We start from the raw sequence: 23,514 nt of genomic DNA on the forward strand, positions 1-23,514 counted from the left end.
GATTCCGTTGGGTCGGCCATTTCCAAGTGTTTGTGTTCAGCCGGGCCAGACGGCAGGTGGGGGCCAAGGCCAGGGGCCCAGGCCTCCCAGCAGGGAGGAGAAGCACCTTTGGGCCTCTAGTTGGACGTGCTCTGCCTGAAAGCGCCCCATTAAAGCCTCTCAGCAACCAAATGACAAGGTATAGGGACAATCTTACTAAAGAAACCCAGGGGGAGCTTTTGTGCAAACACATGACCCCTGGCAAACTGGCTCATTTGAGCCTCACTGTTCTGTCCTTCAAACTTTAGGGTTAGCTTGGGACCAGGTCAGCAGCTGGTTTCGGGTAGGAGGCCGGGGTTGTGTATGTCTGCCTTGCCTCCCTGTAGGACCCTGGGGGAAGTACTTCTCTCTCTCAGCCTTGGTTTCCTGAGCTTTAAAATGGGGCTAATAATGGAAACGTTTAAGGGTTGTTAACGGGATTCAAGCCAAGAGCAGGTGCTTCACAAACCTGAGGTCTCTTCTATCCCTCCTGGTTGGATTTGGCTCTGCCTCCCCCATCTGACTAAAGAGCTCCCTGAGGTTATGGGCTGGATCTTCAAGAAGAGGTGGTGAACTGGGGTTTGTCTGACTGTGTCATTCCCCTGCTTAAAATCCTCATGGACAAAAAAAAGTAAACTCTAAAACCAGCATTCAAGACCATTGGACATCTGATTTTGGTTTGGCGAACTCCTATTCACCCGTCAAAACCCGTATCAACTGCTCTCTCCCCCAGAAAACCTTCCCTGGGCCCTCCTCTTGGTTTTCCCAGCCCCTGGCCCTCCTGCTGGCCCACACCTGACCCCACAGGCTGGGATATCTGTACCTGGCTTAGCCTCGCTCTTTAGAATGGGGCTCTTTGAGGGCCAGTCTGGGGGCTGAGTCTATGCATGATGAACCCTTGTATCCACAGGTCTACACATAGCATCACGTGTGCACAGCTCTGTGTGTGTGTGTGTGTGTGTGTCCCTGTGCTGGGCCCCAGGATCAGCAGCCAGGCCAACTGCCCTCAGACCACCTGGGACATCAGTGTCCTTACACGGCAGGGAGAGTGGGCTGAGCAGGGCCTCTTTATGAGGGAGCCTGGCTTGGCTGGAAGCTCACTGCTTCACTGACATTCAAACGGAAAGAACTGGAGGTACAAGCAGCCAGCCTCGGCCCCCACGGCTGGCACCTAGGCCTTGAGCCCCACCATTAAAGTTCGAGGGGCACCTGGGTGGCTCAGTCATTAAGCGTCTGCCTTCCGCTCAGGTCGTGATCCCAGGGTCCTGGGATCGAGCCCGGCATCGGGCTCCCTGCTCAGCGGGGAGCCTGCTTCTCCCTCTCCCACTCCCCCTGCTTGTGTTCCCTCTCTCGCTGTGTCTCTCTCTGTCAAATAAATAAAATAAAAATTAAAAAAAAAAAGTTCGAGCTTCATCTGGGGCAAGAGGGGAGGCTGGGGCCCCGGGGAAGGGCTGAGTCTGAGTGGGAGCCCCCCTCCCACGCCTTGATGGAGGCCTCACCGGGCAGCCTTCGAGGACATACCTGAGGTTTGGCAGCCCCCGGCCGCCGGCCCCCGGGGCTGAGTCAGCAGGAAGAGATTCAGGACTTCCCAGGAAAAGCGGCTGGGACCTTGAGGCCCCCCAGCCCCCAGCCCCCCGCCCGCGCCCTCCCCAGGGCTGAGAAAGAGCAGGAGGTGCCGTATGTGCCCGGCTGTGGCCCAGTGTGCTTGGGGGGACTGCACTGTGGGAGTCAGTGAGGGCTTACCGTTGGCCCTTACTCAGCCAGTCCAGCTGTCTGGGGGTCAGAGCACCCCTAGGTGCAGGCGGATGCGGAGTGACAGTGGGGGTGTTGGTGCTACAGGGTGCATGGGTGCACCTGGCTGCGCGCTCTGTCACATGACCCTGGGGCGTGGGCCTGCATGTCAGGGGGGTGCTCCCTGCCTCCCCCCACCCCCCAGGGCAGCTGTTGGGGGTGGGACAGCGCTCTGCCCTGCTGGGGTATCCAGCACATCGGGCAAGCCTGGCCACATGCGCTTTGCGGGGTTGGTGACTGCATGTAGGGCTGTAATCAAGAGTGACAGCGTCACCCAAACGGGTGACAAGAAGGTGTCCCTGGTGACGAGGGAGGGTGTGTCTGGAGAGGACAGGGACAGGGTGTGATGAGGACAGTGTGACCTGGGAACGGACGATGCAGGAGGCCGGCTGCACGGTGCTGCTCGGTGGCTGTGACCCTGGGTAGGGCAGCTTCTGTTGTTCCCTTGCCTCTGTGCCAAAATGTTGGTGTCTGTTGCCCCCCCTTCTGCCTGGGAGCCCTCCCTCTGGCCTGCCTAGACCACCCACCCCAGGCCCTGGGAGGGGTCAGGCAGCAGGCCGGCAGATTCACCTGGCCAGCTCTGTCTCGGCTGGCACCCTGCCTGTTTCCACCGTTCCCCCCCAGCCGACTAAAGCCAGGTCTCCCCACCAGGCTGGCTCCAGTCTTTGGGGTCTGAGACTGGGACATACCCAACTCCGAGGGTTGATGAGAGAGACAGACGGGGCCGGGGAAGTGGTGGGTGGCCGCGCCAGGTCCACGAGGACTCGATGGAGGAGCCAGCAATGTTCAGCCAGGACAGGAGGCAGCCGGAGGGGAGGGGGCGCCGGCCTGCAGGGTTTGGACCCCACAAGGGCTGCCACGTGGGAAGAGACAGACCACAATTCCATAAAAGAAACACTTTCCAACAAGCTGAGTCCTGCACAGCTCCAGAGGAGTCTTTGTTATGAGAAATTGTGTAATCTTTCTCGGCTCCAGCACCTTCGGTGGCTCCCCATCACCTGCTAGAGATAGCTCAGGCTTCTCACTCAGCATTCAAGGTTCTGTTCATCTCCCTGCATGCTTTCCTTCGGCTTCTGCCCTCCATGTCCGCCTGAGGATTCCCTCCTCCTGCCTTCACAGACACAATTCTAGCTGCCCGGAACACCCTTCCTGCCTTGCCTGTGGGCAAACTCCTACACATCCTTCAAGACCCAGCACCTATGGCCCCTTCTCTGGGAAACATTGCCCTTCCCCCCAGCGTATAGCGTCCCTGTTTCCTTTGTGAACGTGGGCTGTGAAATGGGGGTTGGGTGTGTGAAAATTACCCTCCGTACAAGCCTATTTTGAACCCCAAGATAATAAATGCACATTAAATACCTGTGAAGTGAGTCAGGACTTGGGGCAGCAGGGAGGGCTTGCATCCAGTCAGTGCTTAATGTGTGCTCATGACTCTCTTCCTCCTCTTGGATTCTGAGGTTTTAAGACTCTCTTGTTTTAAGCATTGTTCCAAGATTTTTCTCCCACTCATGGTGTTAGGAATTTTAAGAACCCCTGGTTCTAAAATTATAAAAGTCTAAAATGCTGTGGGCGGGCTCGAGGGCCTCCTTGTGCCCTGAGCTGACCCCAGGGGTGGCGGAGCCAGGGTCTCTGGGGGGGGCCTCGTGCCCCCCACTCTCCCCAGGCTGAGGGGGTGTGGTCTGGCAGCCCCTGTTTGGGGGGAGAGCAATGGATTTCCCAGGTGGCGGATGGCCAGCGTTGCCGGAGGGAGGGGGCTGGACTCCTGGCTCTGCTCGAGCCGGGTCACAAGGCAGCAGCAAGGGACACAGGGCTGTCAGCTCAGGCTGATGGCTTCTTTGTCTTGGAGACTCAGTTTCCTCATCTGGAAATTGGAGTTAAGTGCTGCCCTCTTAAAAAGTGTCAGCCGGGATGGGAGGAGCTGAGGCTGCCGTCCCTGCCATGTGCCAGGCATTCGCTTTGGCTCTGCCCTCCACCTGGAATGCCTTCCCCGATCCACTTCCCTCCGGGAGCCCCTCGTCCTCCTGGCCCAGCCACGGCGTCTGGGGAGGGGGCTTTGAGATGACGCCCATCCAGCCCTGCCCCGCCCCGGGATAGGGAGGCCAGCTGCGCGCCCCAGACCCGGCTGCCCCAGGCCTGGCAGCAGCCCCAGCCCCAGCACTCTCTCAATGAAAGGTATTTGGCCATGGAGCCTGACACCTCATCACTCTCAGCCTGGAAGCCAGCTTTACCCGCCGGCTGCAGGGGGAGGCCCCCTGGCTCTTGCTGGTCCCTGGGGACCCCACCGGGCAGCCTGAAGCAGGGCCTTGGGGCAGGTAAGCTTGGAGCCCAGGTTACCTTGGGCAAGGACCTGCCCCTCTGAGCCGGGCCCTCCCTGTCAGCTAGGGGTGTAGACACAGTTAAGTTCTGGGAAGGCAGGGCACATGCCCCCTGGCTCCCAAGGGGCCCCAAGGCTTGTCTCACTCCGGTCCATTTTAGCCTATCCAGGGAGAGGCTGGGGTGCCGGCAACCAGGGCCTTCCAAACCTCGACTCCAGCAGAGTCCTGAGGCTCACCGTCAGAGACTGGGGCTGAGGCCCTTGAGTTTGTCAGATTCTCCTCCACCCTCTAGGCCCCCAAGGCCACCCCCTGGGCAGGGGAAGGTTGTTGCCACGAAGGGAACGGCCTGAGCAAAGGCACGAGGGCTGGAGAGGTTGGTAATTGTCAGACTGAGGGTTCTCTAGATGGACAAGAGCCAGCGGACTGCGTGGGCCGAGTGCTTGCTCCCACAGGTGTGTTGGGGTCTGCGTGGGAGCCCACCTCCCTACCAAGGCCAGGCCCTCTCCAGGCCCTGGATGTTGGCACAGAGCTGACACCTCCAAATGCTGGACAGGTAGATGGGGGTTGGGGGTGGATGGGAGGGGTGGGGGCAGCAAGTGGGGGAGCCGGCAAGCAGGTGCTGGAAGCGGAAGTGGGTAGTGGGTATGCCCTGGGTTAAGGGAACAGCCCTGCACCCCCACTCCCTGCTGTCACCCCATCCCTGGGGCGATGAACGAGGCACAATGGCTAGCATCCCAGGTCCCCAGCAATGCTGCTTCGACGCTTTCCTGGGGCCAAGGGAGTCTCATGCATGTGCTGGAGGGGGGCTGCTGGGCCATCCAGGCAGCCCTGCTCCCTGCCAGGATTCACACCCTTCGCCTCTCCTTCTGGGGGCTCAGTTTCTCTGTCTGGAAAGTGGGGGTGTGGTCAGAACAGGGCCTGCGCCACGGGGTGCCCGGAGGACTTGCCCACAGAGCGCCGGCAATTGACGTTCTGCCGCCTCCAGCCTGAGTCCTGCTGAGGGAGAGGGCCCAGGGCCGTGGCCTTGGGCAGCCTGGTCACCATGTGGCCGAGGCGTGGCCAGGCCTCAGCCGGGTGGGGCCGAGGGCGGGGCAGCGTGGCCCTGGCTGAGGAAGTCCAGAGCAGCCTCCGCTCCTGCCGCCTGGGGCCTGCGCCCCCTGCCAGGGCCCCCTCCCCGCCCGCCGCAGCCCTCGGCCGGGGCCAGATGGGAGCCGCCGGCCACAGCCAGGCTCAGATGAGGCCAGGGCGGCGGCAGCTACTGTGTTCAGCGGTCGGGGCCGCACAGGCTCGGGCAGCCCATGAGGTGGCCCTTCACACATGTGTCACAGACACACTTCTGCACGCCTCAGCCAGGACCCACAGGCCGGCCTGAGGCCCATCTGGGACCTGGCCGAGACCTCTGAGCGGCTCGCACACCCATGTCCGGGTGTCCACCTGCCAAGGTCTGGGTCTAGCAGCCCCAGCCTCCATCTTCCCTCCCCAAGACTGACACCATGAGTTGGAAATGAAGCATCTTTAATTAATTCCCTGCACCAACCCCCCTGGCGGGGAGGGCAACTCCAAGCACCAAACCTGTGAGAATTGTGCCCCTCAGCCCCGGGAACCAAGAAGCCCCTGCCCAACATTCACTGGGCCAGGACTACCCCCCTCTTACCCCCTTGACCAGCCCCGTGGGCTTCGTTTCAATAAATAACCCCTAGAGCAAAGCGTGGGGCAGAGGACCCAACAAAGCACCCAGCTCAGCGACACGCACAGGGCGCTTCAGGCAAAGGTCGGGAGGGATTCTCAAGGGGCAGAATATCTGAAATCAGGGTAAAAAAAAGCACATAAAATCAGAGCCAGCATGCGAGCTGGGATCGAATCTCCCCAGGCGCTAGTTGGATGCCTGATGGTCTCCCAGGATGCTGGCTCCTGTCTTCAGGAAGAACGCCATTCTGTGTCGCACAACAACAGTCCCCTGCCTGGCCTTTCCACACCAGACACTCCTGGGTCTTGACTCTGAATTCTGGGCAGGGGAGGGGGGTGGGCAGAAACCTAGGGAAGGGAGCATCTGGGGAAGGGGGCAGAGACTTCCCAGGTACAGAGGAGTCCGGGGCAAGGCAGAGGAGGGAGGTGGCGAGCCCAGGTCACTGCTGGGCCCTGCCCCGGCGGGTACGGAGGGGCCCTGTGGCTTGAGCCTGTGCCCGGGCCGCCGCGCCCATCTCCCTGCGGATGTCACCAAGCGCCGTTGCCGGGGACTCCAGCAGCCTCTGGAAGAGGCTAGGCCGGCCGGCCGGAGGCTCCCGACACTGGAAGGTGACCGCGGTGCCAGCATCAGCCTTCATCTCCCGAGAGAAGCCGTCAGAGGAACCATCAAAGCAGCGGCCGATGGCGATCTCCTTGGCCAGCCTCGGGCTCTGGTCAGTGACCGTGTAGACACCGTAGTTGTGACCCAGAGGGTCCAGTGGGGCCAGCATGCTGAAGGCGGCGGGGTCGTTAGCCGGGGCGGTTGGTGGGTGCCGGGCCAAGTAATCCTGCAGGAGCCCGTTGACCGCCACACGGCGGCAGCTGCCCTGGGGCATGATGGTCACCAGCGTCCTGTCCACCTGACGCTGGTCGAAGAGCATCCCGCTGCACTTGAACTCCACGCAGGCGGCGGACGTGCCGGGGCGCTCGGGGTCCCGGACGCTGCGGGCATCCCGGAGCCCGTAGAGCTGGCCCTGGGTGCGCGGGTGGCTGCCCCCCGCGTTGTGCGCGCGGACCATGTACTCCTGGGGGCCCTGGATCTTCACTTTGAGGAAGCAGGCCCGGAACTCCTGGGGGTTGGGCCACCAGGCCAGGAGGTCTCCAGTCCAGGAGGCCGGCGCGCCCTCGCGGAACGGGACCACGTTGTACTCGTATTTGTCGGCCTCCACGCGCGCGAAGCGGAAGTGGCTGGCGGTCACCGGGGCCTCCTGGCATTCCCGCAGGCTGCGCCACGGGTACACGGGGCCGTTGGCCTCGGCGGGCTCGCCCGGCCTGGGTTTCGCCAGGTTGACGCGGAAGCCGTTGCGCTTGAGCGCGGGGTCGTCGTGGTCGGTGCGCCGGTAACCCAGCTTGTCCAGGAGCGGCTGGGCCACGCCCACGGTGGCCGCGAGCGGGCGCGGCCGGGAGGGGGCGGGCTCCAGCTCCTCCCCGCCCAGGGTGGCCGTGACCAGGGCCGTGTAGGCGTCGGGCCGGTCCGCGTCGCAGAAGGCGGGGAGGCAGGCGCCGTTGGGGCCGGTGACCGCGCTGTCGAAGCGGCCCCAGGCACGCGGGTTGGCCGAGAAGCCGGGGGCCGGCTCCAGGTTGACCAGCGTGACCACCACACCCTCCACCTGCTCGTTGGGGGTGAACTTGTCGTTGGCGTAGGCGCGCACCTTCACGAAGCAGCGGCGGCGCTCGGGGACGTCCAGGTTGAACAGACGCCGCTCGCGGATCTCCACGTTGCCCACCAGGAAGACCCGCTCCTCCCGGCGGACCCGAGCGGCCGCCGACCCCTCTCGCCGGAAGCCGCTCTCCTCCTCCCACAAGCCTGTGTCGGGGTTCAGCGACCAGAGCTTGAGGGCCTCCACGTGGCCCGCCATGCGGATCTGGCCGGCGTTCACGCGCACCGCCACGGGCCCCGCGTGCAGCTGCTCCGCGGAGCCGGCCGCACGGAGGTCCACCGAGAACATGCCGTAGGTGCGCAGCGGGGCCAGCTCGCCGTCACTGTCCACAAAGCGCAGGTCACTGGGGGCGGCGACCGCCGACGTGAGGTCTCGGGGGTCCACGAATGTCACCCGGGCCTCCACAGCCCCCGTGTAGGGCTCGCCATCGGCTCTGCGGAAGGCTCCCGCGGGAAGGACCAGCTCGCCCAATGGGGCCTCGTCTTCCAGCTCCCCAAGAGGGATCGTGTTGCTCTCGCTGGCATCTAAGATGACCGGGGCTTTCTTCCGCATGGCCTTGACGTCGTGGTACACGCCGCCCCCTCGAGAGTCAAAAGGCAGGACTCTGACAGTGTCCATGAACTCCCCACTGGGGTCCACGAAAGTTACCACCAGCCGCTGCGTGGAGGGTGGCACCTCGATGGTGAAGTCACCCTGGTAGGAGGTGAATCCAATGGGCTCCTGGCCTAGCAGGATCTGGGCGAAGCTCAGGGGTTCCCCTGAGTCAGAAGCCAGCACACGTCCCCGCACCAGTCCCCGAGGGGGCAGACATTTCTGGCAGCCGCACTCAGCCACCACCTTGACCGGGAGGACGTAGTTGGAGCAGTGGATCTCCCTGCTCTGCAGGCGGCGAACAGAGCAGCATCGGGAGCCCGCATACCCGCACCGGGAGCTGGAGCCTGTGGGGCTGGGGCAGAGGGTGGTGGGGCAGAGGCCCACATCCAAGTAGGTGGGGCCACTGCCAGGCTGACCACAGTCATCTGGGAGCTTGATCAGGTGCTCTAGGGGCTGGGGATTGCAGGCTGGCTGGCCTGGGGCTGCAGAGCAAGAAATCAATCAGATCAGAGGAAGAGGGAGGGCTCCATTTGAGTCCAAGTTTGGGGGCCTGAATGGGGTCAGGGGCTCAACCCAGGGGCTCATTGGGGGCCTGGGATCAGACTCAGCAAGGAAGGAGAGCAGTCTAAAGTTGGGGCTCCATTTGGGGTTGAGTTTTGGCTGGTGTTAGGTCTCAGTTCAGTTTCAGAGCATGCTCAAGGTTGGGGGCTGAGGGTGCTCACCAAGCACAGTGAGGCGGGCGGTGCCCGAGCGCACAGTGCCCGCGTCATTCCATGCTTTGCAGTGGTAGGTGCCTGCCTGGTCTGGCCGCAGCCCCCGCAGCTCCAGATGGGCCCCGTACCTGTGTTCTTGCCTGTCCAGCAGGGTCCCGTTGTGGAACCTGGGTGGCAGGTGGACAACACCGTGGAGGCCCTTGGCATAGGGAAGGGGCTACATGTGCCCCCGGCCCCACACGCAGCCCAGGAAGGTTGCAGAGCAGCTTCGTCCCAGTCTCTGAGGCACCACATTATCATGGGAAATCCAGTCAAACCACAACGCTGTGTGCAAGACCCTGGGGCATGGGGCAGGGCACTCACCAGGAGTATTTCTTGGGCATGGGGGTGCCTGAAGCTTTGCAGCAGAAGGTTACATTCTGTCCAGCCTCTCGCACTCGGGACTCAGGGTTCTTCACCAGGTAGGGCTTCTCTGGGGGCAAAGGTGGCAAAGGTCAGGGCCCTGCCCCAACCCAGCTTCTCCCAACAAACCTTCTCAGTGGCAGGGCCCCATCCTTTCTCTTCCAGGGATGCCCTGTTTCACCTTTGCCTCTTCTGATGACCTCCCCATTCAATTTTATCCCATGGCTTCTCAAAATTGTGCCCCATCTTTTTTTTTTTTTTAAGTAGGCTTCACGATCAAGAATCACATGCTCTACTGACTGCTCCAGCCAGGTGCCCCAAGATAGTGCCCCATTTTTTTTTTTTTAAGAGAAAAAGAGTGTGTTAGCAGGGAGGGGAAGAAAAAGGAGAGAGAGAATCTCAAGCAGGCTCCATGCTCCCCATGGAGCCCATATCGGGGCTTGATCTCATGACCCTGAGATCATGACCCAAGCCAAAATCAAGAGTCACTTAACTGACTGAGCCACCCAAGCGCCCCAAGATGGTGCCCCATCTTAATGCTTCCCTCTGCAAGTCCCTGTCTCACCTCGCACCTTCTTCAATGTCTCACATTTTATTCATTCCCCCCATGACACCATATTTAGTGTTATGCCTCCTCCAATGTACATGTCACATCTTATTTCTTCCCCAGTGACCTCATGCTGCATCACATCCTCCAAAGTACTTGGTGTCATCCAGAATTTCCTTCTTAGTTTCTCAGCCCCCTCATCCTCCTTGCCATGGGGCACTTACCCAACTTATTAAGGACAACAGTGACCACAGCAGACATGGAGCCATTGGCCTGGGCCTGGCCCAGGCCTGCAGAGAAGCCATCCATTTGGGCACTGACGTTGGCCCGGCTACTGGCACAGATTCCAGGCATCCGGAAGGTTCCATGGGCATCAGTGATGGCCACAGTGCCAGACCAGTCTCTCAGGGAGACCCTGGCTCCTGGCAGTGGACGCCCAGATGGGGTGACCACCGAGCCCAGAAGGATGTGGTCAGGGCACCTGCAGGTCTTGGAGCTGCAGCCTGGGGGACACAGGGAGGCAGAGGGACAGGGGAGCCTCTTCACTCCCTCCTGGGGAGGGCCTTCCACAGCAAAGATGCCTAGACACCCCCCTTTGTGACCCTCAGAGGCCTCAGCATGATGCTGCTTGGAACAGCCCCTAGTATGAGTGGGGATATGGGGTTGAGTAGTCAGAACTGGGGCAGAGGGATGGGGGAAAATGCCCTGAAGGAGGGGACAGGAGAGGTGACTCTCAAAGGACAGAGAGGCTCCTTCCAGCATGAAAGAAAATGTCCAGCAGGGGCTGGGGGCCCCATTAGGGGTTGGGTCTTGGACTCAGAACATCTCCCTCCCCTCCCAATCCTGCGGTTTCTCCATAAAATGGAAAATTCCGCTGGAAACTTCAGGGCAGAGGCGTCAGGAGGGCAGAGCCAGGCGGGGTAGGGTGGGGACCCCACTACCCCATTGGCCACCGTGCTCCCCCACCCTGCCATGGGCTCTGCGGGCGCAGTCTCCAGACCATGTTTGTGGAGCCCAGGCTAATCGGAATTTCCAGTCGCCTCCTGGCTGGACTGGTGTCTGGCCCTGGGAGGGCTTGGGCATGGTGTCTGCCAGGGTGTGAGCGTGTGTCCGCGTGGGCGTGAGGGACAGGCGGGGGCTGCGAATGCCATGCGTGTGCATCCCGAGTGTATGAGCCTGCTTGTGTGTGTGTCCACGTCCAGCAGGACATACACACACTCGGCGGTGTACCCAAGGTAATGCCCACTTGGATCTGCACACGCCTGGACGCGATCCTCAAGGCGTCCACCCATCCAGATGTATACATTCACCAATGCTCCTCAGGGGCCCAGAAGGGAAAGAAGGGCCAGACCAAGTTTTGGCCCTCCAGGACCCGCCTCTTCCCTTCAAGCCCCGCCCCATCAGGCTCCATCCCAACCTGCCTCTTCCCTCTAGGTAGCCTTCGCTACAAGCCGCCTAGCTCCACATCCAGGCTCCGCCTCTAACCCAACACTTTCCTCCAGGCCCCATCCCTCCTACCTGGACATGTAGGGCGTACACACTTCTGAGCCTCCAGGGGACGCCCCGGACACGCATCCCCAGCCGGGCTTGGGCAGCGGCGGCGGCGCAAGCGACGGCCTGGCCCGCAGCTCCCTGAACAGGGACCCCACGGGCCCCACGCGCCCCACGTGGCCTCTGCGGTAAAGGCGGAGAGGGGGGAAGGTGAGGCGGCCGCCCACCTTTCCAGGGACTGCGCCTCCCTGCAAATCTGGTAACAATGTGGGACTGGAGGATGCCCCCCACCCCGCTAAGTTCATCAGAGGGTGGGTATCCCCCAGAGAGAGGCCCTGCCCACTGCCCCCATCGGTTCTCCTTCCGGTGTACCTGTCGAAGGCACAGTTGAGGTATCGCCCCACTTTCCCCAACCCCAGATAAGCTCCCCGAAGTTAGCCCTGCTGTTCTCCCTGCGTCCCTCACATATTTGGGGTCAAGACACGCCCCCACAGAACGGAGCTGTGACAGATTAGCAAATGAGGACAGCAGGAGGGAGATGAGTTCCTGGGGGCTCCTTCCCGTTCCCTACCTGGGCCCCCATTGGCAGCTCCTCCCCTCCAAAGCCCCGCCCCCATCTGTTCCTGCCGGCTCCTGGGGCTCTGCTGAAGGGCCCCGCCTCCTTCTAACCACGCCCACCCCAAAAGCCCTGCCCCCTCCTCTGTTACCGCCCATTCAGGCTCCACCCACCAATGACCCATCCCGGCCAATCCCCACTCTCTCCTCAGCATGACTGCTCTCGAGCCCGCCCTCTCCCCAGACCCGCCCGTCACCACACAGGCCCCGCCCCCTGGGCCCCGCCCTCACCGAGCGGGCAGCGGAATCGCACATGGTAGTTGGAGCAGCGGCGGCCGCGGGGCTGCTCACGGTTGAGGCACCAGAAACCTCGCGTGGGGTTCAAGTGCACACGCTCGCCTACAGTGGACGGCAGGGCCCAGTCCGTGGTGCGCGCCTCTAGCGCCAGCGGCCGCGGGCACACGCGCGCTGGTCCGTAATAGAAGCGGATGGCAGCCAGGCTCTCGAAGTCGCCATCGCCGCCGGGGTGGTCCACGTTGAACCAGGACGTCCACTCGCTGGCCTCTGCGGGCACCGCACGCGCTGGGACCCGGGCCGCAGCCTGTCGGGCCCCATCAGTGCACACAGGGGCCCGGGAAGCTGCCTGCCCACCCCCATCTCCGAGGTAAGGGCCTTACCCTGCTGTCTAAAACGGTCACCCCACCCCCAATGAGCACGGGCTAACCCAGCCCGCCCATGACCCCGCCAGGATCCAGGGTTCTCTCGGGCAGAAGGAGCTATAAAGGGATCCCGGGAGGTTGGCCTCCCCTAGCACCAGCCCCAGTTCTGCCCAATTCTTGAGCTTGCCCATCTGTGCAGGCTGACATTTTGCCACGCTGACATCTTGCCACTGTCTGACCAGTCCCCAACCTTAGAATTGAGCTGCCCCCCATCTCAGAATTCAGAACCCCTGAGGTGTGAGGAGGTACAAGGGCAGCAGGCTGAGACCAGCCCTAGCTGTAGCTTTCCGCCGCCTAGCCATTCCAGGTTAGAGCCAGCTGGGCCCTTGCTCACTGCCTGGCTGAACCCATCACAGAAGTCACAGGTGGGAAGGGTCTGGCCTCCCAGAGGTCAGATTCGGCTTCCATCAAACACTCCCCCTCCCAGGGGGTGCTCGCTCCTTTCCTGACTCAAGAGTGACTTTCCCAGCTAGGAAACTAGAGACCCAGGTTCCAGAACTAGAGGTCTGGAATCTATTGGAAGCACCCTGCACTGATGCTTCCAGTAGGGGGGAGGAAGTACCCCCCATACACCCTACATTGGTTTCCTACTTGACAAAAAGCCTGAACTCTCACCCCTTTGCTCCTAAAATTTAGACCTCTTGGGACACCTATGCCAGGGGCCACCATGTCCAGGGACCAGGATGGTACTGGACCCTTCTACCCCGTGTATCCCCTCCTCACATGACCACACCAGCTAGAGCTCGCACAGTGAGTCCACAGCAGAGTCAGGACTTGGACCCAGGTTGACTCACCTTCCCAGTCCTCCAGGGCTGGCGAGGACTGTCCAGGGCGCAGTGATGGACCTTCAAAGCCCCAGGCAGTTGCTGTGGGCTCCTCAGGGGGGGTGGTGACTGTGGAAGGGGTGAGGAGCGGGGCGGGGGGGGAGAGGGGGGAAGGGAGCATGCTGATGGGGACTTCTGTGAGCTCCTTCTATGCAAGGTGCTGTAATGATCCATGATCATCCCCATTTCACAGGGAAGAAAATTGAGGCTCTGAGAAGCCAGAACGTAGCTCTGGCTGACCCCAAGGAATGCAGGACCTCCCCTTCCCCTTCTAGGAAGCCTCCCTGTGACCCCTACCCCCAATCTCCTGCCACCCCATCCTTCCCTCTGACCTGGCCCAGATACCACGGGCTGGGGAAGTCTGTGTGTCTCCTTTGCTCCCCAGACTCAGTTCTCCCCGAGGGTACTCAGTGGCCATGAGCTCAGTTGGCTGTGCCTCTGCCCTCAGGTTGAGCTGCATTCTCCTTCATCCATTTGCTGGCTGGAAGTCCCTCCCTCAGTGTACCTTCCATCCCTTCACTTGGGGCCCAATCTGCCACTGGGAAGTCTTTGGAATCTAGCCTGGCTTCTCGGACCTTGAGTTATCTAAGATAGCCAGTCTGCACCGTGACCTCAGACAAGTCCCTTCCCTGTCTGTCTCAGTCTCCTCATCTGAGAAATGGATCCAGTGCCCTCTCCACTGAGGGGGATTCTAGAGATGGAAATTTTTCTGAATGGTATGTGTGTGGAGGAGGAGAGGAGTTATGTGAGAGGGGATGGCTCTGACCCCTTAATCCTGGTCCAGGACCAGGTGCTTCAGGGCTGAGACAGGCCCCCTGTGTTCCCCCCGGGAACCCAAGGAGCCTAAGGTTCATATCCATACTCCAAGTGCCCCTACTTCTCTTTGAGGAGGGAAAAGAACAGAGAGGTTTCCTCTCCTCCCCGCGTTGTTGGTCCCAAGGACCCATCTCCCCGACGCCCCCTCACTCCACTCCCGGGCTGACGAAGGGGGACCCAGGCCTGCGGATGCGAGCGGATCCCTCGGTTCTCTCTTTGGGAGCGGCTGCGAGCCAGGCAAGCTGCCAGGGCGCCTAGGGGTCTGGGCTGGGGTCAGGGGGGCGCCTCACCTCGAGCCCCCGCCAGGTGCGCGGCGGCGACAAAGAGGCAGAGTAGTGGCAGCAGTGACTCCATGGCCGGGTCCGAGCGTCCGAAGGAGGGTCCGGGCTCCGCGGCGCGCGCAGATCTGACTCCCGCGGGTCTGGCGGCCGCTGGGGTTGAGGGTGGGGGCGGGAGGTGACCGCAGGCCACGCCCCGTCCAGGCCACGCCCCGTCGGAGCAAAGCTCCCTGGCCCGGGGTGACTTCGGTGCGCTAGCAACCTCTCCGGGTCGCCCCCTTCGGTGCGTCCGGCTGTGCCTCCGCCCTCAGGCTGGCCTGCGTCACTCCCCCCCACTCCCCCGTCGCCAGCTGGAAGTCCCTCCCTCAACCCACTCTCCATTCTGCACCTTGGGTCCCAAGCTGCCTGTGGGACGTGCCTCTCGTGGACTCGAGCCTGAAGCTGCCCAAACACTCACGCTTTAGGCAGCCCTTTAGGCGGCGAGAAATCCTCCATCGGGTCTAACTTCAGTCCTGTTGGCGTTAGGCCACCCCGAGCAGGCTGGAAGTCCCACCCTGAGTCTACCCTCTACTCTTCTGGCACTAGTTTTCTCGGCCAGCGGGAAGTCCCACTCGACGACTACCCTCCATCCCTCCGGCCTGGGCGCTGGGGGACGGTGGCAAGTCCCTTCCCGAGTTTGCCCACCCGGGCGGCGAACCCGGCGCACAGAGAAGGAGGAGGCGAGGTGGTGGTGGGACGTCTGTTTATTGGCGCGGGTCCAAGCCGCCAGGACGCGGGTGGCGGTCACAGCGCCGCGACGCAGTCGGTGCCCGTGTATCCCGGCAGGCGCAGAGCGAACTTTCGGCGCACGTCGTCGGGCACGAACCTGCCGGCCACGAAGTGGTGGCGCCCGGAGAAGCGGCCGGCGCAGCGCTTGGGCGCGGCGAGCGATACCAGCACGTCTGGCCGGAGCCCATCCTCGGTGTCGCCGCCACCGGTCTCCGCGTCCCAGCCTGAGGGAGGAGGGGCGGGAGGGAGAGGGAATCGGGAGCTGGGAGGGGTGCTTGCCTTCAGACGAGAGAGACTTGCCGCCTCACCGCCCACTTCCCCTTCCCCATCAGACCCAGCCTCTGCTCTCTGACACGTGAGTCTTGGTCAGACCTGCCTCCCCACAGAACTGGGCCTCCACCTTCAGACCAGTGTCTCCCCTTCTTTGGAGATGTTTCCCTCCTCCTCTGACCAGAGCGTCTGTCTTCATACTTTTCTGCCCCTGCTCCCATCATGCTACTAATTTTTCTCCTCTGACTCAGCCTCTGCCTTCAGACTACATTTCCACTTGCTGCCCTTTCCCAGTCAGACCCATGCCTCTGCCTTCTGACCCAGCATCTGTCCCCATTACTCCCTCCCTATCAATCTTGAGCTTTCCCACTTAGACTAGAGCCTCCTTCCACCCAGGCTTCCTAGCTGCCTTCCCCCTCTGACCAGATCCCCACTGTCCTTTCAGAGGACAGACTTGCCCCCATCCTCAGGCAGTCTTCCCCCATCAGATCTGTCTCCTTACTCCTGGTCCTTGACTCCAACAGAACATGGCCTGAGCGTTCATCATCCTCACCCAACCTGAGTGTTCATCATCCTCCTTCTGACTAGAGACTCTTCCCTCTGACCTGACATCTCTGTCTTCGCCCTCGGACTAAATCTTGCTTTTTGACTTGACGCCCTCCCTCACTGTGCCCTAGCCTCTACCACCTCTCAAATGAGCCTCTACCTTCAGACTAGGGGTCTTGCCTTCTCCCCTGCTTCTGACCAGAGTCTGGAGCCACTAACTAAAAGCCTCCTCCCTCTGACTTTAATCCTTCCTTCTGTGACCCTAGTCTCCAGCCTTGGACCAGACAGCCCATCTCTTCATAGCTAACCCCCTGCTCTGTGGCACCCTGCTGGGATGGCCCTGAGGTCTTGCAAGCTGGGGGATATCCCTCTGAGTGTGGCCAGCCCCGTGGAGGGTCCGGCTGGCCATGGCCAGCAGCTGTTTGTTCCGTCTGCCCGTCGCCTAATGGCTCCAACAGGCGTGGGGCGGCGGCCAGGATGGGTGAGGCCTTTGCCGAGTGAGCTCACGTCTGCCCAGGCAACTGGGCCAGGGTGGGCAGCGGGCATGTTGGGCTGGGTGTTGGGCGGATGGGACAGGGCATCACCTGGGCAGCAGCCTCGGTCTTCCCTATCTGAGGGATGGACATGACCCTCACCCAGAGTGCATGAGCCATCCATGCTAGGGAAACTGAGGCTCGGAGACAGGCTGGCGCCACCAGAAGCTGGGGTGCAGAGGGCCCCCCCAAGCCCCCAACATGCCCCCCCTCCTGCCCGGCATGCCTGAGGGAATGTCCAGGCTCACAAGGGGGATGGACAGCAGCTTGAGTATGGCCAGCGTCCGCGTGCAGGGGTCCCCGATCTCCCCCGGCTGCACGCCAGGGCCCAGCACAGCGTCCACCACCAGCCCGTAGGCATTGTTGATGAGCTGGACCTGAGAGAGCAGGCAGGGTCAGGGGGCGGCCTTTGGGCACTGTCCCCCACTTCCCCCCTCATTTGCCACCAAGCTCTGACCTCCGTGGGCAAATAGGACAGGAAGGGGATGTCCATCTTCTCACACTGGGTGGTCAGGTCCCGGTGCAGCAGATCCAGTGAGCGTGTAGGGTAGAAGATGGTCGGTTCGTACTCCTGGTGGCGGGGGGGGGGGGGGGGGCGCAGAAAGGAGTCAGCACTGGGGCCCCTTTCAGGCTCCCTGCTGGGCCTTAGCCCCCTGACCTGGATACCTGGGGCAAGCACTGGGCTTATTCTGTAACCTCTCCAGCCTCAATGTCCCCCTGGGACACTATCAAGAGGAGGGAGCAATTTCTGTGGGGACAGGGTTGAGGGGGTGACCCTAGGAGGCCAAGGGGGTCCTTGCTACTCACAAACATCTGCAGGTGCCGGGCACAGACCAGCCCCACGGCCCCGTTCTGCTCCGGGCCACACACGACCAGCACTGTCCTCTGCTTCCGGGAGAGAGTAGGCAAGGGGAACACCTGGCAGAGGGCACAGCAAAGGCAAAGGCATGATGTCTGGAATTCCTCCTTGTTTGGGTGGGGAAACTGAGGCCTGGAGTAGCAGAAGGGATGGGCACGGGCCTAGAGGCAATAGAACAGGAGGACAGGCATTCTGGGCAAAGGGCATGGCCTCTGGGGGCCTCAAGTTCCTCCTTGGAGATGCAGAGTCCCTGCTTCAGGCTCTGCCAAGCTGGAGCAGGAAAACGTGCCTTCTGCCACCACCCGGTGCCCAGAGTGCGGTTTGTTTATTCTCGGCCTGAGTTGCAGACATTCTTCCACCTTTTTCCACCGCAGTGGCTGCCCCCTCCCTCGCCCATGTTTCCAGGGCTCAGCCCCTCCTGGAGGCCCCAAAGCGGGGGGGTGGGGGTGAGGGGGTACTTTTCCAACCCAAGATGCCCTGTCTCTCTCCATCTGCCTCTGCCATCACCTGTCTTCTCTGTATCTCTCTGTCTGTGTCTATCCCCCCCATCTGTCTCTCTGTAGTCTTTCTGTGCCTGCATTTCTGTGTCTCTCTTTTTCTCTGTCTCTATCTCCCAGACTCTGTGTCTCTGGGCCTGTGCATCAGTCTCTCTCTCTCTTTTTTTTTTTTTTTTTAAGGTTTTATTTATTAATTTGAGAGAGAGAGAGCACATGGGAGGGGGGAGGGTCGGGAGGGTCAGAGGGAGAAGCAGACTCCCTGCCGAGCAGGGAGCCCGATGTGGGACTCAATCCAGGGACTCCAGGATCATGACCTGAGCCGAAGGCAGTCGTTTAAGCAACTGAGCCACCCAGGCGCCCCTCTTTTTTTTTTTTTTTTAAGATTTTATTTATTTATTTGACAGAGAGAGACACAGTGAGAGAGGGAACACAAGCAGGAGGAGTGGGAGAGGGAGAAGCAGGCCTCCTGCAGAGCAGGGAGCCCGATGCGGGGCTCGATCCTAGGACCCTGGGATCATGACCTGAGCCGAAGGCAGACACTTAACGACTAAGCCACCCAGGCGCCCCTGTGCATCAGTCTCTTTAACACAGGAGTTCAGAGCACTGGTGTTCCAGCCGCAGCCCTGCCCTGACTCCCTGTATGGCCTCAGCCCCCTCTCCTCTCCCAGCCTCCCTTGGCCTCTATCAAATGGGAATGACAATGGCACTGACAGGGTCACAGGGCCTCTCTGAGACCAGGGGCTCCAGGGGGCCTGTCTGTACCCTAACTTCCAGCTACGCAGAGGGCTTAGTATTTCTTTGTCTCCTCCTCAAGTTCTCAGTGAGGTCCTGCCCCACCCCGAGGGCACCTGCAACCCCATCATGCCAGGCCCAGAGCCCGAGACTGGAGACCGGGGGGAGGGCAACAATATCTGGGCTGGCTGGGACTGAGGGCCTTCTGGACAGACTTGGGGCTTTCAGGGCAAAACCAAACGACATTCAGTCAGCAAGGGCCAGGCAAGTGTTTACTATGTTGGATTTTGGGGCTTTGATGGTCATCATTTCCTTCTCCTGCAGGAGCTTCACTCAGGATATATTTCATTTGGAAATAGGAACGTGAAAAAAACAAACAAACTGAGCCTACATAAAGAAATTGTTTAACAAAAGTCTGCAGTGGTGACAAGAAGAGGAGGAAGAGAAAGGTTACGTCCTGGAGCCCTGACGCCATCAGGCACTTCTCTAAGACATTTGTGTTTATTGACTGCTGTCAGTTTATTACACTTGCTTTGGAGGAGGAAACAGGCCCACAGTTTGACAACGTGGCCAAAAGCACTGGAAGGCAGCATCATCATTGCTTATTACTCTCGCGTCTCTTGGAGACACCTCGAAGCTGGGGCTTTGCCCTGGATCCAGACACAGCTCTGCTTATTTACCCCCTGGGACCTACCCTTTGGCAGGCCACTCCCTGCCTCTGGACCTCAGTTTCCCCATCTGCAGCATGGGGTTATTTGGAGGTACTCAGCCTGCAGGAACTGATGTCTCCCTTACTGAGATCCAGGAGATGGCAGAGGCGGGTGGTCACAAAGGGCCCCAGGAGCATCCTGCAGTAGCCTGTCTCTGCTTCCCAGCCTCCAAGTCTTTGGGGACTCCTATCTCTGCCCTGACCCTCACTGACACCTAGGGTCTTGGGTCCCTGCCTGGTCTAGACCAGTGATGAGCCTCTCTAGGCCTGTTTCCCCATCTGAATAATGGGCTGGAGTAGCTCCACACAAGAAAAGGGGATTCTTGAGTCCTAGACCATTTTGGCCAGCCGGGTCATGCAGCTAGGCCTCGGCTCTGGTGGGCTGGCCATCTGGATGGGGTCAAGGTCAAGGTTCAGGGGTCAGATACCTTGGTCACAGCCACAGCACTAGCATGGCCACACAACTCCACCAGCTGCTGCCGCCCAAAGCGATAATCCTCCAGCAACTCCCGCTCCAGGGCGGCCGCCTCGGCAGTGCTAGGGGACAGAGTGGGGAGAGACGCTCAAAGACACAAAGAGAGAGACTTAGAGAGGCTCAGATGGAACCAGTAACATTCCACCAACGTTCCCAGCCAGGCCCTAGCGCCACCCCCAACCTCAGTTTCTCCATTAGACGTGCATGCGGTTGAAAGGAGCTGCAGAAGGTTTAAGCTGAAGCCCAAGGTACGGGCGCCCTCTGGTGGTGAGGAACGCGTGGTGGCGCACGTTGGTTCTACTGTCCCAACGCGGGGGGAGACTGGAGCCCCGCCCAGATTCGCCCATCCCCACCGCGGGAAGAACCCAGAAGGAGGAATGGGCGGGAAAGACTGATGACGGTGATGGGCGAATTTCATGCAGGGGAAAACACTGAGCAAGCTCCAGAACACTGGAGGGGGCAGACTGGGCTGGGGGAGGAGGTGCCTGAGGGAGGTGGATTTTGAAGGCTGCAGAGGAGTTTGATGGCTCACTTAGGGAGGTGGATGTGGAACCCACAGCTATCAGACCTATTGGTGACCCTTCAATAATTGTGGCAAGAGAGATGGGATTTACTCATTTGAGGTGAAGGTCTGCCATCAACTCCCTGAGTGACTGGGATCTGTCACATCTTAGTTTTGCTTCCTCTTTTGCAAAAGTAAAGTCCGCGAAGGTTTAGATAAATTTCAAGGCCCATTTCAAAATGCAAACACGGGCCCCATTATTTAAGAATTTTAAGATAATGACAACCAAGTGTTGGACTCTTCCAAAAGCAGGGACCAAGCTAGCCCTGGCTTAGGGGCTTCCAACGGGCATGGGCTGTAGTGGCGGCAGAGAAGGAGAGCTGGCATTGAAGATCGGAAATGGTCCCCCAGAATCAGGGGTTGGGGCAGCTGGACAGGGTTTAGGTCCTGATGCTAGCTTCCCCTAGCGGGACTCTTTCCTGCTGGGGAAGAGCACCTACCCCCAGCTCAGCAGACCCTAGAGATCATAGTAGTAGCAACAGAACCAGGCCCAGAAGAATATTCAACCACTCAGAGTAACCAAGTGGCTTGCCCAGAGTCATGCAGGAAGCAAGTGAGAAAACAGACTTCTACCCTTGGTGTCTGTTTCCAGAGCCATACAGGGTGTGAGCAAAGAAGCAGAGGCAGACCTACAGATAGCAGAGGTTTCCTGGGGTGAATCTTTAGGTTCCTTCCTTCAATTCTGCGAGCAAGAGACCACAACCTTCTGGCCAATTTTGCAGCAAATCAGGCCGGGGCAGCAGGAGGGGCATAGGTAAGGAATGAAGACTGCTGCAGGAGGGGGGAATCAGGGATGGCTTCCTGGAGGAGATGGCCTGGAGCACTTTGGGAGGTAATCCAAGTGGAAGAAGAGTGAGGGCCAAGGCCCTGTAGTGGGAATGGGCTTGGCAGACTGAAGGGACAGAAGTGAGGCCACTGTGGCTGGAGCCAAGCAAGGGAAACTGAGAAACTGGGTCAGAAAGACACTTTGGGGGCCCACGCACATGGGGGAGATGGAGGCTTAGGGCAGGGAGGACACATGCCCTGAGTCACCCCAGCAACCAGAGCCAGATTCAACCCCAGCTGACTTCAGATAAGGTTGAAAGACCAGCTGGGGAAAAGGAGCTCACGGTGGGGCAGATGAAGAGCACTCCCTGGGCAGGCTGGCGCGGCTCCCAGGAGAGAACACTGGAGGAGAAGGTGTGTTTGGAAATGTGGCTCATTCCTCCACCTTCATCTGTGACAGCTCTGGCTGCTGCCCCCACAGGAGGGTGAGGGGAAGATGAGAAGGGTGGGAGGAATACCCATTCCTCCTCTTCTTCCTCTGTCCCAAAGCTTTGGCCTCAGGCCACCACTTGGAACATTATCTTCCTGCCTAACTGGTCATTAGAGTGATAATGGGGAGGATGGTCCCAGCTAGGAGCCTGGGGGTAGGGACACTGGCAGCTCTAGGTGGGGTCTGAGTGGGAATCAGGGCTGGTGGGGGAGGGGGACAGGGCAGCGCCACTGTGGGACGGGCCAGAGGTGGGGGGCTCAGTTACGATGTGCCTCTTGCTTCTCCCGATGTCAGTCCCCAGATGAGAGGAACTGCGAGGACCAGGATTTCCCCGAGAGCACAAAGGCTGAGGTGACCTGCTTTCAAAGGAACTGGGCCTGTTCTCCCAAAATGCTTCCAGGAGCGGGCTCTTTTGGACGTGAAGCCCTGGAGCCAGGCTGCCCATGCCAGACCCTCCCTGCTCTCTTGGCTCTATCTGCTTCTGACCTTCAGGCCTCTGCCCACCAGCCCACCATCATTGCTCACCTGGCTGCTTAAAACAGTCTGATGGCCCCCAAACTCCTCCTCAACACAAGAGCCATGGGGGCTTTGAAAACTTAAACGCCAGATCGCATCGCCACTTGTCTCAAACCTGCTTATGGCTCCCCAATATTCAGAGAATATTCAAATTCCTCACCACACCTACGCGCCCATTGTTTCTAACCTCATTGTCTCCTTGCTTGCGCATTCCACTCCTACCCACCCCAGTGCCCATCACTCCTCAGTTGGCATTTGAGACGCACCATCCCCCACGCCAGGTGAAATCAGCTTCAGCTCTCTTCTGTCAAGGATGTGTTGGGTCTACAGACTCAATCTGAACATCAGCCAGTCACTGGACAATATCTGCCCGGAGGGCCTGAGTGGATAGTGGCCAGAGGAGGCCAGACAAGGGGATATCAGATGAATCTGGTTTACACTGAGGTCCACAGCCCTGCTTGGGGTCCCAGATCACAAAATAACTCAGGATGAGGTGGGAGACACAGCCACAGCTGCCAACTCCAGACCCCAAATCCAATCAAACTACTGGCAAGTGGCCCACATATTCAAAAACCCCAGCCTTGGCTCAGACAGTGGTTTCCCAACCCAAGCCTCAGTTTCCTTCCCTGGTCAAGGAGATAGTAGCCGGTGGGCTACCAAGGGGAACGAAGGGTGGGAGCTTCCAGGGTTCCAAGGACAGATGGAAAGGGGAGGTGGGCCTGGATTGGGTTGAAGGGTGATGGGAGAGCTACTAGCGGTGCTGCTGAATGATTCACTTAGGGGTGAGCCCCAGGCGGATGCAGTTTCCCTGGGCAACGCAGCTTAGAAGGCACTGGTAGCAGCAGGCTGCAGGCTTCGTCTCTCCAGGGAAATGCGGGTGGGCCTCAGGACCCCTCAGGCCCCATCCTGGCCATGCCCCTGCCTCTGATCCATCCTGCCCATGAGACCTCCTCCCAGCCTTGCCCTGCCCATGATGCCCCCGGCTCCGGGCTGCATCTCTGCCATGGGCTTTGGCATCCCCATCCCTGGCTGACCTGAGGAAACGCCGCTCCTCGGGCGCCTCCGCTGGGTCCGGGCGGGCCGCGCTGCTCATGGCCGAGGTGAGCCGGTGCCCAAGGCCCGGCGGCCACAGCCACAGCCTTTTAAGAGCATCCCAGGGTACCGGGGCCTCCTCCCCTCCCACCCTGTGCTTCCGCCAATCAGGCGGCGCCGCGAAGGCGCTGCGCGCAGTCATTGGCTGGCGGGCGCAGGCAAACTTAACCCTCTCGTGCCAGGAGTGGAGCTGCCTTGGGAACGGAAGGAAGCCAGACAGGTAGCGACCCCCGTAACGGAGTCCTGGCCTGGGA

The 23,514-nt window shown here is 60.5% G+C and overlaps 2 protein-coding genes across 3 annotated transcripts; both read right to left on the bottom strand.

Annotated features, from left to right (window-relative positions):
* Positions 1 to 5,771: 5,771 nt before the first annotated feature.
* CILP2 (cartilage intermediate layer protein 2) lies at positions 5,772 to 14,757 on the bottom strand. Its single transcript, XM_045863829.2, has 8 exons — positions 14,459 to 14,757; positions 13,323 to 13,421; positions 12,101 to 12,373; positions 11,282 to 11,437; positions 9,988 to 10,266; positions 9,178 to 9,286; positions 8,824 to 8,981; positions 5,772 to 8,583 (listed from the first exon to the last, which is right to left on the bottom strand). Exons 1-8 carry the CDS (start codon positions 14,520 to 14,522, stop codon positions 6,248 to 6,250), a joined length of 3,474 nt encoding a protein of 1,157 aa, XP_045719785.1. The 5' UTR covers positions 14,523 to 14,757; the 3' UTR covers positions 5,772 to 6,247.
* A 170-nt stretch (positions 14,758 to 14,927) lies between these two features.
* Positions 14,928 to 23,306, bottom strand: YJEFN3 (YjeF N-terminal domain containing 3). Of its 2 annotated transcripts, XM_045863830.2 has the most exons (6): positions 23,203 to 23,306; positions 19,789 to 19,897; positions 17,371 to 17,481; positions 17,021 to 17,134; positions 16,790 to 16,940; positions 14,928 to 15,438 (listed from the first exon to the last, which is right to left on the bottom strand). In XM_045863830.2, exons 1-6 carry the CDS (start codon positions 23,259 to 23,261, stop codon positions 15,230 to 15,232), a joined length of 753 nt encoding a protein of 250 aa, XP_045719786.1. In that variant the 5' UTR covers positions 23,262 to 23,306; the 3' UTR covers positions 14,928 to 15,229. The 2 variants fall into 2 exon arrangements, with proteins under 2 accessions (XP_045719786.1, XP_064453319.1); XM_064597249.1 differs by lacking the exon at positions 16,790 to 16,940.
* Positions 23,307 to 23,514: the final 208 nt, after the last annotated feature.

The sequence above is a fragment of the Mirounga angustirostris genome, unplaced genomic scaffold, assembly GCF_029215605.1.
Source record: "Mirounga angustirostris isolate CCGP_5_RB_7025 unplaced genomic scaffold, mMirAng1.0.hap1 SCAF_1, whole genome shotgun sequence".
NCBI classification, from domain to species: Eukaryota; Metazoa; Chordata; class Mammalia; order Carnivora; family Phocidae; genus Mirounga; species Mirounga angustirostris.

Coding starts and splice junctions, on each gene's coding strand:
- CILP2 (XM_045863829.2), bottom strand. CDS start 14,522: ATGGAGTCACTGCTGCCACTACTCTGCCTCTTTGTCGCCGCCGCGCAC. Junction 12,374..13,322: donor AGCCCTGGAGGACTGGGAAG/GTGAGTCAACCT, acceptor CGGTGCCCGCAG/AGGCCAGCGAGTGGACGTCC. Junction 8,982..9,177: donor ATGCCCAAGAAATACTCCTG/GTGAGTGCCCTG, acceptor CCTGCCACCCAG/GTTCCACAACGGGACCCTGC.
- YJEFN3 (XM_045863830.2), bottom strand. CDS start 23,261: ATGAGCAGCGCGGCCCGCCCGGACCCAGCGGAGGCGCCCGAGGAGCGG. Junction 17,482..19,788: donor GTGCTGTGGCTGTGACCAAG/GTATCTGACCCC, acceptor GCCCTCTGCCAG/GTGTTCCCCTTGCCTACTCT. Junction 17,135..17,370: donor CCCGGCACCTGCAGATGTTT/GTGAGTAGCAAG, acceptor CCCCGCCACCAG/GAGTACGAACCGACCATCTT.